Here is a 15,102-nt window from a genome sequence, read left to right as displayed (position 1 = left end):
GAAAGTTGCTCATCATTCACTTGATTAACTGTAAAAAGAAGAGAGTCCATTTCCAAATTACTACCATTTTGTGGAAGACAGAATGATTTTTTCCACAAGCAGAGATGTCCTTTCCAAAGGAGAGAGTCTGAGGAGTACACGTATATTAGACATACACATATATACACCACAGCAGTCCAAACTTTTGAGTCTTGATAACACGTGAATATATGTGATGATTACAACATGCACACCAACACTTAAAGTGTTCACTCTTCTCAGGTACACAGACATGTTATCAGATTCCAGCCCATTCTGACCTATGCACTAAGCACAGAACAGGGTCTTTGAGATTAAGCTTCCAATAACTGCCTTAATGTCATCTGTGATTTTGCTTTAAAAAAAGACAAGCCTGCAAGATGTGGCATTCACAGTACCCTGCCACAGACCTTATTAGGTCTGTAAACAAGGGCAGAAATAGCCTACAAAAAGAAAACAAACTAAAAGAAAAATAAATCTATTTTACAGTAAATAACTTAAAATAAATAAATAAATAAATCAACTTAGAAATTCCATTTTAATCCAGGCTGTGAACATTATAGCAAGAAACTGAACTACCCAATGGGAGAGCGATTTCCAAAGCCATGCCGGCTCTGGCAGATGGAGCCTGGGAAGATCTGTGCCAGCTGCTCTGTTAGCAGCGTTCTCTGCCCAATGGAGAAATACTGTTCATGTCAGCTGTGGTCTGAACTACTCCTCTTATTTTAAAAAAGGAAAAAAGAAAAATCTCTATAGTGTTTAAAGCATAGCTCTCAGTTCTCCTGCCAAATCCAATAAGGATGTCATAGTAAACATACACGTTGGCAAAGCATATTGTTAATATTTCAGTTGTTAGCGTCTGTGTATACAACGAAACCAGCATGCAACAGTGAACCAAAGCAACAGAAGTAAGCGTGCCCATGTGTCATTGTCACACAACCCTTGAGCACTCAGTAATGCTTCGAGATCACATATGCAGCAAAATTAACAAATTCGGTCTACTGGGTCTCATCTTGTTTTACATGATACAGACCACACAAGCCAGGGCAAAAACCACATCTTCCATTCCAGTAAAGCACTATACAGCATTAGTGCTTACAGTTGTTTCGAGATTATGCTCCTGACTTCCTTGCAGTGCCTACAACTTGCCCTATGACATAATGCCATTGCACACACTAATCCCTACGGAGCTGACCAAGCTGGCCCTGACAGAGAAATCCATGAGCCACAGCTCCAACCACCGAATGCCACCATCAGCCTGGAAGAAAAGCTCATGGTGCTTCCAAAGAGATCTTATCTCTTTAAGGGTAAGGAAGCTACCCAAGACTATGGTACAAATGATTATTCCAGTACGCTAGGCAACAGATAATAGGGAATTAAAGAACTCATGTTCCATTTGTTTCCTTATAGACTGTCTCTCAAATATTGATCCTTTGTTTTCTGGTTGTAATGGGGCTTGAAATTAAAATGGCTGTTTACTTTGCTTAAGTGCCAGTATCCACCCACAAGTTTTAGGTCATCTAGCAAGGACAAGCTCACCAGCAAGCCAGAAACCCAGAGGGAACTACAGATACTCCAGAAGCAATTTTTAAAACATTTATTTATTTTTAGGAAAAGGAGGGAGACCCTTCAGTATTTAATAGTTACCTTAGCATCATACTTGTAGTAACAGTGGTAGCGACACAGAACCTAAACGGAACGAACAATCTGAGCGGGAAGCAAACCAGACAGAATTGAGCAAGCAAGGTTAGGACAATGAGATTTAGCATGAAGGATCAAATGACAGCATCAACTCACTCAGTTCAGGTATCACAGATAATGTCAACACACTCTCAACCCATACAACAGCGCAACCCCAAGTGCTATTTGAGAGAGAGCCACGAACCAAATACCAGCATCTGAAGAAGAGTGGGCAGCAAAAACAAGCAGGCTCTCAGCTACACTCTGCCCTGGTCAGCTCCAGGAAGAATCTCAATACACTGAAACAGAGCTGAGGACCAGTCAGACCTTCAAATAGTGACTGCAAAAGTCCCCCTAATTCAAGGAGAACTGGTATGCTGAAGAGTCACTGTTGTCACACAGCCTCTAAACCTAAAACATGGGCAGCTGCTGTTAAACCAGTTCCCAGTTATCACAATATTTTTAAAACAAGAAAGCAATGATCATCACAGAGTGAAATCCTCTTTGAATACTTTGAACCATGCTCATTTAAGTCTTTTTCAGCCTGAAAAACATAGAAAATAACATTTCTATCTCTATCCATGATCAAGATTCATTTTGTTTTGTGGCCTACAGATGTCTTCATATATTCCAACATCTACCTCCACTCCCCAAGAAACTGCTTCTCTTTTCTTGAAGAGATATTTAGAAGTAGGGCCAAAACCAAGAGTTTCAGTATATTTTGGAGGTTCAGGAAAAGAAACAAACAACAAAAAAGGAGACCCTAATCAGTAACAACTGCTCTCCAATTTACTACAAGCTCAACAGAGACCTCATGCTAATAAAATAAACTGCAATCGGAAGCAATTTTTTTTTTTATAATTTTTGTTTTATTCTCAAAAAAGAACTGGCATGGAAGCAGAGAAAAATAACAGAGTTATAAATATTGCTTAGACTTCTATGCAGCCTCGGCCTAACTATATGCTTTCTATCTGACAGTGCCAGTAAGCACATAGCATCTAGCCTCTCTTTGAAGAATTACTTCTCATAGTATTAAAATTCAAGCCTAAGGTTAGCAACAGCATTCAGAAACATTACAAACTTCAGCTTATTTCAGCAATGGATTGTTTCAGTTGCAGCAAGTGGGAAATCAGCTCCACAAAAAAATAACAAACCACAACAGATGGTTCAGGAAAAAGGAGAAGAGCAAAGAGAAAGAGAGGAGTGGGAGGTAAGTAATGCACCACTACTTCTTTGCAAAGAAAGAAGCGAATAGGCCAGTAAGTAGTAAAAACAAATACAGCCATCCCCAAACACAGCAACATGTAAAACTTGGAGAAACCAACAGAAGACAGAAAGCAAGCTGTTCAGTAGGAAATATATTTATATATAATGACAAATTAAAAGTTATAGATATATGTACAGCAGAGGGAATTGTGCTGGCGCAGTGTCTGAAGGAGAATATTTACAGGATGCCTGGAAAAAAGGCAGATGAGTAATCCTGAGTATAAACTCAGACCTGTTCTTCACAGATGGATTAGGGGTGGTTGTTGAGTCCAGCAACACAACAGCATAGGACCGTCTATCAAAGTCTGATGTGCTGAGCTACCTTACAATCCTCATTCTGTGCCACATGTAAGGTGACACTGTCCCCAGTGCTCTTTATGTTCTTTGTGAATATTTGCATTCCAGGGCTGACCGAGCCTTCTAGCAGATGCTTCCAGAAGTAAGCTACATCCCAGGCCAGCTTGAAGGTCACAAATGCTACAAAGATGGTGAAGAGTATGGAGAACAAGATGTGAGAGGAGCACCTGAGGTGCCTGGGTGGGCTCAGCCCAGAGCAGAGAAGCTGAGGGGCAGCGCTGAGCTCTGCTCTGTGTGACAGCGACAGGGTTTGAGGGAACAGCATGGAGCTGTGCCAGGGGAGGGGCAGCTGGGGGTCAGGGGATGGTTCTGTACCAGAGGGCGGTGGGCATGGAACGGGCTGCACAGGGCAGTGGGCACAGCCCTGAGTGATGGAGTTCAAGGAGTGTTTGGACACTGCTCCCAGAGAGCGTGTGTGAAACTTGGGTGACCCTATGTGGAGATGGGAGTTGGACTCAATGACCCTTGTGGGTCCCTTCCAACTCAGGATATTCCAATGACATGATCCTGTTTGAAACTGACTAATGTAATAACAAACAAACAAAACAAAACAAAAAACCACATAGACTTAATCAATAGCAAAAGAGATACACCCTATAGACGTGCTTTCAATTTTACCAAAGAATTTCAGTATTTACATGCAAATATAATCCCACATATCTTCTTCTTATTCTTCATATTCTTCTATCCTCTTATAAGAGGACAGAAGAGGAAAGACTTATAAGTATACAGGCCAAAGCACTGAAGATACATCCAAAGCAAAGATACATCTACAGCAAGGCTAATCTTTGTACTACCTATATTCCCAACCAGGTGTTAGAAGAAAAGCTGCCTTTCAGTTTCTAAATTTGTCATTCTTTAAAGGGAAATTGAAAAACACTTTGCTGTTCAATGGCTACAAAAATTTGTGTTCCTAATCACAAAAAGAGAATTTTCTTATCAGACTGAATGGCCGGAGTTCTGTACTCATCACATTCAAAAACTATGCATTTTTCTCAACTTTAGCAGTGGTTGGTTGGCATTTATTCCTTTTCTGAGGAGGCAAAGAACTGAGTATCTTTTGCTCATTATTTATGTTCTCTATTTGCATAACTCCTTCATAACTGCTCCATTAAACACCTCTTCCCCTCCAAGGCCTATTTTAAAAAGCCTCCTGCTTTATGAGACTGACAAGCATGACTCACAGCCTTCCCCGCACTCATTTCCCCCAGGCCTCGCAGGATGTTATACAGCCACTAAGTACCTTCTTCAGCTCATACTCCCCCACTCCCACCGGTGCTGCAGTAACTCCTTACTGCAATCTGGGGAAAAAAAGTAAAGCTAACCCTCGAGCTGTCAGAGGCTGATTGCAAGCAATTAGCAACAGTATTTGCTTTGAATGTTGTCCTTCTATTATACTCACATGACAAAGTGACTGAACATGGGCACACAGTGGTGGGGTTACATACACATCCCAATAACTCTTTTGCTTTTACTCCTATAAGAAATTTGCAGAGCTGCTTATGACCCTCAACTCGCTTTTCAACAGCCCTTCAGATCATTTCCCCTATTTGATGCTTAATATTCAACATAGATTACTCTTCATTAACTCTTACAGCCTTTTCTACAACATGCTTGAATCACCCCCCTCCCACCTGCTTCCATATTCAGCACCAAAACCAGCAGCTTCTCTCTGAGAAGCAGTAACAGCTCACTTTGATCAACCCTTAGATACCACGTACACATGCACTTGGCCACCCTCCCCAGTTTTCAGCCTCCTCACAATTACAACAAACATCTCCCTCAGACTCTGAATAGTCAATATGGATAGACAGGAGCTCATTTTACATCTCTTGTTCATGCACAGGTTTCCAAAGAGGAAATACATGCTAGAAAGCTTTCCATTGATTCTTATTCTTCTCCATCAGTTTAAAGGACAGATTGCCAAAGAGGAATGAAATACACATTTAGAAATGACACAGCCCCACTATTCAAGCAATACAAGGCTTCTTACAAAGCAAGAAGCATTGTATGAGCCCAAGCTTCAATTACTTTTATGGCAAGAATACATTTTTCCAGCACACAAAGTTAAAGACATCTCAGAAATTAGATAGAAGGAATCCGTTGCCATTTAAGACAGCGTGTACTTGCATAGCCCCCAACAAGTCTTAGGATTACTGCAGCAACCAGATCACTTCAGCGCTGAGAGAACATACTGTATGCTGCAGCAGGAAACACACCCACAGTATTTGAAGAGAGCCCTTTCAGAGCCAAGTGCTTCTAAAGCAGACACATTTTTATCTAATACAGCTAAGGCCAGGAGTTTGCATCACAGAAACAATAGCTCCTCCCAGAGATTCAGAAGTCCCGTAAGTCAGCCAGCAAATCAAAGGCTGAACAGTTTCCAGCCAGGTCTCCAAGGGTCTTGCCAACATAAGTGCATTAATCCATCATCTGTCTATTTGTTAGTCTGGTGCTCCCTGGACCTTGGTTGAAGCACCGTCCAAGCCACCCGCCACAAGGACTCACAGGGGAACCCTGGAGGCTGTAATCATTTTTATATAAACTCTTCAGGATTAGGTCCAACTCTGCTTTGCCAGTACATATCCACCAGCATACATTAAGAACACCCTTTCTCCTGATATGACCACCTTACCCTCACCATAAGATTCAAAGGCCCCCAAACAAAGGTTTTATCAACCCTTTTCCACCCTTCGGTCTCATATTAATAAAAAGACCAGCTTCCTAAACAAGACAGATTTCTTACCAATGACAGACTTGGCAGCAGATATTCAAGAGGCCTCTTAAAAGGTTTGCTAATAGACAGAAACACGTAAGACTCAGTGCACACAGCACCTCCCTAAGCTGCCTTCTGTTTCTCTGTACCCTGCTCATCCTGTCATTCCCAGGTGGTTACACACCACTTCACAATGAAGGCCTTAATCCCGACTCTGGGCCAATAAGGACAGTCTAAAAGAGAAATGTATATGAATGCCTTCAGTAGCTGCAGTTTTATGTGATGAGCTGCTATTCAAACCCATGCCACTGGAAGCTGTCTGAAAGACATCATGAAAAATAGCTGCATAATTTAAACTGCAATGCAGTAAAATATGCAATTAAATAATAGATTAATTACAAGATATAGACATGGTAGAAACAGTTTTCAGATGAGAGCTGAAAAAAGACAAAGTCAACAAGGTAATTTCTTTTGGGCCCTCCATCTGTTTCAGAGGCTGAAGCTACAATGACAGCAAAACATAATAATATAAAACTTTATTATAATAAAATACAACAATTTAAAAATATACAGTCCACAGTATTTGGCATGAGGAGAAAAGTGAAGCAACAGGCCTATGAAAAGACCTGCAGCAAACTGACAAGAGTCTTCAAATGAATAGAGAAAAATCAGTAAATTCAGATTATAATCACAGCCCAGGAGAAGCACCTGGAAAGAGCAATGTTGCTCACTATTATGTCCCTAAAAGTTACTAGTGACAACTGTATTTGCTGTAGGAATGTGAAAAGACAATCCATGGCAACTACGCAGACATTATTGCAGTGGTCTGATGCAACTGCCTGGACACTTTGTTCTCTTGTCTGTTTTACCCAGGCACTTTCTTATCTTAGGCTCCAGAAAACATGGAATTGCTTCACTGGAACCACAGTTTAAGCATTAATTTGAAGTACACCTCCTATAATAAAGCCAAGTGAGATGCTCAACTGATAGTGAGTGCTGCAGGACAAATACCGGCTGGAAGATTTGCTGGCTCCCCCAGTATAACACAGATCAGAGGAGTAAAGAGAAGATATGCATCTGGAGAAAGAATAGCTCAGGAGAACAACAACACACAAAAAAAAAAAAAAAAAAAAAAAAAAAACTGAACAGTTGCCTGATAAAGTTTAGGAGAATAAAGCTCAGTCTCATATGAAACACCGGCATAAAACTAGCCAAGAGTAATAAAAATCACTTGGGTCGGAAGGGACCTCAAGGATGATCAAGTTCCAACCCCCATGCCACAGGCAGAGCTGCAAACCACTTGATCAACACCTAGATCAGGCCGCATCCAACCTGGCATTGAACACCTCCAGGGATGGGGCACCCATAACCTCTCTGAGCAGCCTGTTCCACTACCTCACCTCTTTCTCAGTGAAAAACCTCCACCTGACATTAATCTTCATCACCCTTCCTTTAATTTAAAACCATTTCCCCTCATCCTATCACTATCTACATGTGTAAAAAGTTGATTTCCTTATATTTATAATCTCCCTTTAAATATTGGAAAGCTGTAATCAGGCCTCCTGGCAGCCTTCTCTTTTCCAGGCCAAACAAGTCCAGCTCCTTCAGCCTGTCTTCACAAGAGAGGTGCTCCAGCCCTCTGATCATCTTCATGGCAATTCTCTGGACCTGCTCCAAAAGCTCCACATCTGTGCTGAGGGCCCCAAACCCAGACACACTGTTCCAGCCCGGATCTCACAAGGGCAGAGCAGAGAGGGCCAATTACCTCCTTCACCCCACTGTCATCACTCTTCTGATAAAATCCAGGATACTGTTGGCCTTCTGGGCTGCAAGCACACACTATTGGCTTACGTTATGTTTTTCATCTACCATGACCCTGTAAATCCTTCACAGCAGGGCTACTCTCAAGGAGTTCTGATATGTCTGCATACATACCTGCGATTATCCAGAATCACTTTTTTTTTAAACCCCAAAGCATATATAAGAACTGTTACGATTCATGTAGTAAATTCGTCATTTTTTTCTTCAAACTATTTATAGCCTTAAGACCACCCCATAAGAACATTTTGTCCAATTCTAAAAACATCTAATTGGCATCTATCCAAATACTGGGAAGCCCTCACGCTTTTCTTAAGAAAAGCAGTAACATCACCACTTTTTACTCCTGTCTGTCTCAGGAGTTATGATACAATTAGGAAAGCAAATCCGAGTCTCTTCTCCCCGAGCCCTTCAACAGCTCATCACTGTGCTATAAGAACCTCCTCACACAGGAAGGGACACGCTTGCTCTAACTTCTGCTGCAGGAAGAATGTGTGTAGTTGGTTGGTTGCAGCTTTTTGGAGAGGGAGGAAGGAAGAGGGAGGGAAGGCACATCTGCTATCTTCACATAAGATCTAGTTAAGACAAATCACTGTGTAAAGGGTCAGTCTTTTTCAGAGTAAAACGAATTTGTTTCTTACTAGTTCAGACAGTTGGGAACCAATTTCATTTCATGTAAATACAGATTGTTAAAGTTCACAAGTTAACTTTCAGTATGCTACCCTCACATTTCAAAGACTGAACTCTAGCAAATGGTTCTCCACTCTCTCCCCCTTTCTGAAATACCTGCATCTCAGTAACAAATCTACTCTGCAAGAAAGTATTTCTGCAGGGCTCCTGTTAACAGCATTAGCAGTTGGCATTACCAATGTTGTTGTTCACTGCTCAAGTAGCAGAGGTGGCACATAGATTCTTATTAACTCAAGATAAATAAATAAATAAATGAAAGCATTCCCTCTAACATTAGGGGAAGCTCAGAGTTCTGCTTTCAGTAATAAATTGACTCCTCAAAGAACCCACCTGTAAGAAGCATCAGCACCCAGCACTAAGCAGATAAAGCATTAGCCACAGCCTCTCCAGCACAACCAGAAGGGAATGGTAAACGGCTGGTAGGAGGAAAGGCGCTTCAGATGCCACCTCGCTTACAGAAGCGCACCATGACCAGCCCTGCACTGAGCGTTGCCTCTGGCCTCCAGGGCTCAGTGGAAGTTTTGAGCTGCAGAGGTCTTCCTGCACAACACACACAAGACAAAGTCTGTCTGCAGCTGCTGCCTCACCAGAGAGATCAGGAAAAGGGAGGAACCATGCAAAGGCTGTGTCTACTATCACAGTTTCAGCAGTTACTTCCCTTTACTTCAGGGTGGAGAAGAAGGAGGGTTCTTGTGACCAAGCTGAGCCATCTCCACCAAAGTGCTCAGATTCAGGGTGAGGAGGTGAGAGGGAAGGAACAGCTTCATTGTACTGCTAATGCTGAAGAGAAAAAGATAGCTGCACTCTGCAGTCAGCCTGCTCAGTAATTACAAACAAGCCAGGGCACCGAGTAACTGAGGGCCCACCAGTCACTTCCTACTGGGTAACAAGAAATAAAATCCACACGATGGCCCTTTTGACTCCAAGTTACTAATTAAGGGTTGAGCACAGGCACAGACAGATCAAGATGCCTCCTTATTCCTCTAGAATGCCTTGCTACATCAGTAAGGGCAATGTCTGCACAGCTACCACCCTGCTGTTCTGCGGATAAATAAGATTTCAGACACCAGAGCTGTCAAACACTGACTGCTTTCACTAAAGGGAAAGAAGAGCAACATCATCTAGAGCCCCTGCCAAGACAGCAATAGCCACCAGCAATGAGACAGACTGCACTGTGAGCACCGTGTAACTGCACATGAGTTTCTTCCTATAAGAACAGATACGTTAAGGTCTTTACAGGAACTGCTGCTAATTAATGTAATGTTAATTTCAAGTGAACGTTTTCACAAGCAACGTACTGCACTCCCTCTGGACATTGCCCCCATGTAAATGGAATTATGCACTGCTGTGCTGTAGTGTAACAGAGGCCATCAGGAGGGAGGAGGGGAAACCCTTGTGCACATTGATAGGATTCCAAAGAATTGGGTTCTGTTTCCAAATCAGACAGAACGTCCCTACACGACCTCCCACAAGTCAGTTATAAACTCTGTGACTCCATTTATGCTTCTGTGCGAAATTAAGACAGTTCAAAATACTAAACAAAGACACAGCTCGTTTTTTGTTGTTAGGCTTAGATCAGAGCACAGATACCGAAAGGAACTTTGCCCTCAGAGATGCAACACTTCCTATTTGTGCACAACCTACCCCTGTACTCTTCCTCATATGTGTTCCTTTTTATGAGCCACCCTAGAGGCCCACCTATTCTCTCTTTACCATGAGTTACTGACTACATCAAGCTGCCAGATATCCTAAGGCACATAGAAGTATCAGAAGATTGTTCCTCATACATTTTCTTCTTTCCAACAATTCTACATGCTCAGCACAGTGAGTACAGCATGAAGAGCACAGATCACACTTAATGCACACTGACAGCAACCTGCAGCCTCTTCATTCCCATACATGAGCAAATGGAAGGGAGCAGGGAGCATTTCCCTTGCACAAGGTGCAGCATGCACCTGTAACAGCTTAACCTAATCCACTCCACCTGACTTGAGGTAGCACAGTGCCATCATCACCTGCTGAGATATCAAAGGGAAACACAGCAGGAAGAGCAGCTGACATTTTATTGGCCTCTTAAACTGAATACACCAAAAATAATGGAAACACTTCAAATTTGGAAAAGCCAGTCTGCTACCAACCACCTCTTCTGGACACAAAACAGCCGCTGCTTTAGGATCCATTTCCTGTATAAGCAGGGCAATCCTTTGGCAATTCAGTGAAGTTGTGCTGTCGTCCAAGTGCTTCTTTCAATTTTAGCTCTATTTTCCAAGACAGAGACAACATGCTGGCACAGAGCAGTTATAAACCAAAGCCACCAACCTGTAAGTAAATTGCTAAAGAACAAAACTCAAATGTGTACAGAGCAACCAATGCCTCTCACTAACCGTCTGCTGTCAGCATAAAACAACCTTACAAGGAACAATGTTTAAAGTTAAGAAAATATGTTAGCTTCAATATAAAAAGCACAATTTCAATCTACAAAGGATGGTGGATGACACACCCATATACCATCTCTTTGCTCCCAAGCTCTCTAATACTGAATCATATTCTGGTGTTACAGAAAGCATACCGGCTTAATTTGCCTTTTCTGTAAGAAGTTCCAAATTTAGCAGTGAAACCAGAATAAAAAGAAACAAAACTTATTTACTCTCGATACAAACTAATTAACCAATGAACATAAAAGCACCTAAGTTCTCACAGCATGTAAAAGATTTGTATTAGTGCAGTGTCCTTCAGCTGTTAAATTTTTGGTAAGATTTTCTTCCAAACTAGCAGAGGGAAAACATAAGCAACAGTGACAATTTAAGAAGTTGATCCTTTTAAAGCAGGTCATTTCCTGAATTAGACATTCCGAGCGAAGTGTTTTGTACTGAGCTAAGCTTACATACGTCCCATACTCCAGGCAATGAAATCAAGTGTCAGATCAGTCAGCAACTTTTAAGGAAAAAGAGCTGCCAAGGAAAAAAGTTACTTCCTTTCCAACATACTCTACCTGCTGTACGCAACGCAAACACTCCAGCTACGGAGCAGAAAGGATCCTTAAATGCACACTGAAAGATCACACCAGGGCTCGAGGAGCTTGCATGCAACATTCCCCCTCCACAACACACATTTTTCTACCAAGAGACTTTCAACTGTCTGTAATAGCAGCCAAACTGGAATGAATCTCTCTGCTTTTGCCTGCTTTACCCAAGGTAGCTTGCGAATTCACCACTCGGTTACCACACACCAGTTGGGAGCTACAGAAGGAAATAACAGGACAACACAGAAAGGCACATTTAGGCAACACAGCACTTAACTCCCTTAAAGGGTCTTTCACGTAATTTATTTTCCAGAGCTGCTAAGTCTACTCACTGGAGACCACTAAGATCAGTATTTACACAAGCAGTACATTTAAAGGTTCTCACAGTCGCATTAAAACTGCATTTGAGTGCACAAAAAATTACAAATGGATCTTCCCAGTGCATCAGAAGAGACTGGTGGAAACTATGTATCTGCCTATGCATAAACAAGGGTACATAAGATAACCAATTTAAACAGTACCAGGCAGCTGGAAGGGGAGTTTTACAGACGAGGCCTCTGTGCTACACACCAGTCAAATGAAACTATTCAAAAGGAAGTAACACTGGAGATGTTGGTGTTTTGAGTCATTTCTAACAGTTCCTAAGCTATTTCAATAAAGTTCATTAAACACAAAATCATTCAATTCAGCCTGGAAAGTGACTGGAGATTCTTTCTGGAAGTTAATATTTTCAGCAGGAGAATCATGATGAGAACTGCCAATACTTCAACTCCACCCAGTATTTCTGTACCGGTGCTGATCAAGTATTCACACTGGTCAGGATACTGACAGTGCAGCACCTCAGGCATTCCTCACCAGTGATTTTCACATCAGCTTTCAGCATTCTGCACTCCCTTGAAGCAGTGGTCTCAGATCTTATTTGCAGACAAGAGGATTTGCAGAAGACATTAAGCGCTGCAACTTCTATTCAAGTAAATTTATCTATTAAAACTAAGAAAGCTTGTTTCCATTATAGGTCAGTTTTACCGCTCCCCCCATTCTGGATCTCACCCCACGTTACTATAAAGGCAGGCCTTCTTAGAAGCACCTCCATCATTAGTCAGAGCAGCATTCTGAAGGGTACCAGCAATGAAAACAGAAAAATAAATAATAAAATTAACAAATGCAACTTGTCTCCTTGAATATATTGTGTTAAACACAGAGGAAAAGCATCCTTCCAGTTCAATACCCAACGTTCAAAACGTGTTTTTAAAACTGTGAAGATAATCTAAGTCTCTGACAAAAGAAAATAAGAATCTAATCTCCCACATACTTGCCACTAAAGCTTCTCACCAGAAACGTAACACATTTTAAATCTAGCTGCAAATTAAATGCAGTAATGTACTTATTTCTTTTTTTCTTCAAGTCAGAGCAAAATCCCCACTAGTAACATCACAACTTCCTTCAATGGATGACTACATTTCCTTCTACGTTTGGTTTCCTTTCCCTTTTTCAGTCCCCTTTTCCTCCCCATGCCCCCAAGGACTGTCACTCTACTGCAGCGCTGGATATCTTTCCTAAGAACCTATTTGCTTTGCTTCTCCTGAATTCTTTTCCCCCTCTATCAAGTAAAACTTCTAGATAACCAGAACACACATGGCCTGGAGGACACACAGCGTTACTGCCTGCTATTCTGATTTCTTCACAATTTGCCCTAGTGAGAAACTGCTTCCCACTTTTCTAACAACAGTGATTTTCACCTTGAGAGCCCAAATGCTGTCATCTGTCATCTTTCCTAATTGCTTTACTAAAAGGACACTTTCTGCCCATAGAGCTACAGTCACCATCAGGGAGGCAGGTTACACTGAGGTGAAGAGTATTTTCCCCTTCCTTCCAACAATCCCCCTCCTCTTGTCTTCCCCCTTCCCCCCCCCCCTTTTAATTTAAGGATCTCTAGAAACATTGAAGAGAGCTTCTCCTCACAAAATCAGGGTGACTGAACATTACTAGAATTATTCCCACATTAACTGATGGAAATAAAGATGATCTGTACGTTTTCAAATCTAAAATTACACATGCAATTTGAATACAGCATTATCTTGGGGTGGGGTAAAATGACACAACTTACCTGTTAATATGAACGTAGAATAAACAGCATCAAGGTGGGCAAACAAAGAGTTTCGAATAAATACTGAGCGCCATTACGTTTATAAGCAGCTGTTAGTAGGAGCTCTCGGTGATCAATAGCAGGACACAGGGAAATGGTTTTAAGTTAAAAGAGGGAAGGTTTAGGTTGGTGTTAGGATGTTCTTTACTAGGAGAGGGTTAGGCCCTGGAACAGGCTGCCCAGGGAGGTTGTGGATGCCCCGTCCTTGGAGGTGTTCAAGACCAGGTTGGACGGGGCCCTGGGCAACCTGATCTAGTAAATGTGTATGTTTGGTGGCCCTGCCAGGCAGGAGGGTTGGAACTACATGATCCTTGAGGTCCCTTCCAACCCGGGTCATTCTGTGATCCAGGCACCCGTTCCACCCCCACACTACAACACAGCACAGGTGGTAACACACAGGAACAGTTTCCCCATTGAGGAGCACAGAGACTTTTCCGAAGAAAGAAAGTAAATGGCTCAAATTCAAAGCTAACCAGAGTGAAACAGTTACATGCTATGGGCCAAGCTACAATGCACATCCACTTCCGAACTCTTTTAACACTCAATACCCATGTTCTTTGTTCTGGACTATTATTATTATTTAAGTAAATGCACCCTGATGCATTGATTGGTAGTTAGCTGTCCCACTATATGAAATGCAAGCACTTGTATTTTGTGTTAAGCCTCTTCCTCTTTCTTCTCACCCCCTTTCCAATCCCATATAAACACATGCTCTCCCCATTCTCATAACCCAGCACCCCGTGTCACGCTGCCTAATCCTCCCGCAGCCTCACCACCACGATCTGCTCCGCGCTCCAACTGGAGAGCAGATGGCTTGGCACCAAGCGCTGATTAAAAAGTCCGCCTTTACCACTCTAAGACAGTAAATGTAGTTTTATCAATACATTTGTCATTTTTACCAAGTTGAGTAAATGCGTGACACATCCACAACATAGCCAGGCATACGTTTTTCAGAGCTACTGCGTAAGTCCTCATTAGGAACTTCAGAATGTCAGCTTCCTTCCAAAGAGGTAAACACAGCTGTATGCAGACAGACCATGCTGCAGCAATCCCTGCAGCCTATATTGGTACCCGAGGTGAAAGTCAGCTACCAGACTTAAAAATAAAATGAAAACACACCACCCCCAAGCGCATGGAAGGTAACTACCCCAAGTGTCGGTTTATTTCTTTGTCTGCATTAAGACTCACAAGTTCCATGGCCCTGAACAGCAATCTGACTGAAGCATCTCTAACTTTCTGACACAGAGGAAAAAGTCAGGAGCAGCAGCAAGTTGGGAGCAGCAGCAGGCAGGTCAAAACTTGTGCCGCGGTTACCACACTTAAGTATTTGTCATATTTCCCATGAGTAAAACCAAATGAACCTCGCCTCGTAGAAGCATTTCTATCAGC

The 15,102-nt window shown here is 42.1% G+C and overlaps 1 protein-coding gene across 14 annotated transcripts in view; it reads right to left on the bottom strand.

Annotated features, from left to right (window-relative positions):
- Positions 1–15,102, bottom strand: part of ABI1 (abl interactor 1) — a 77,467-nt gene that overhangs the window by 60,608 nt on the left and 1,757 nt on the right. Inside the window, exon 1 of one of the 14 annotated variants that reach the window (XM_015853248.1) lies at positions 14,902–14,925. The exons of the other annotated variants lie outside the window; for them this stretch is intronic. Coding sequence (XP_015708734.1) covers positions 14,902–14,910 — 9 coding nt within the window. The 5' untranslated portion in view covers positions 14,911–14,925. Of the gene's footprint in view, positions 1–14,901; positions 14,926–15,102 lie in introns of those variants that run through there. 14 annotated transcript variants of the gene reach the window in all.

This window comes from Coturnix japonica, chromosome 2, assembly GCF_001577835.2.
Source record: "Coturnix japonica isolate 7356 chromosome 2, Coturnix japonica 2.1, whole genome shotgun sequence".
In the NCBI taxonomy this organism is placed as follows: Eukaryota; Metazoa; Chordata; class Aves; order Galliformes; family Phasianidae; genus Coturnix; species Coturnix japonica.
Note: the sequence above shows the minus strand (reverse complement) of the source record. Positions and strands in the feature narration are given on the sequence as shown.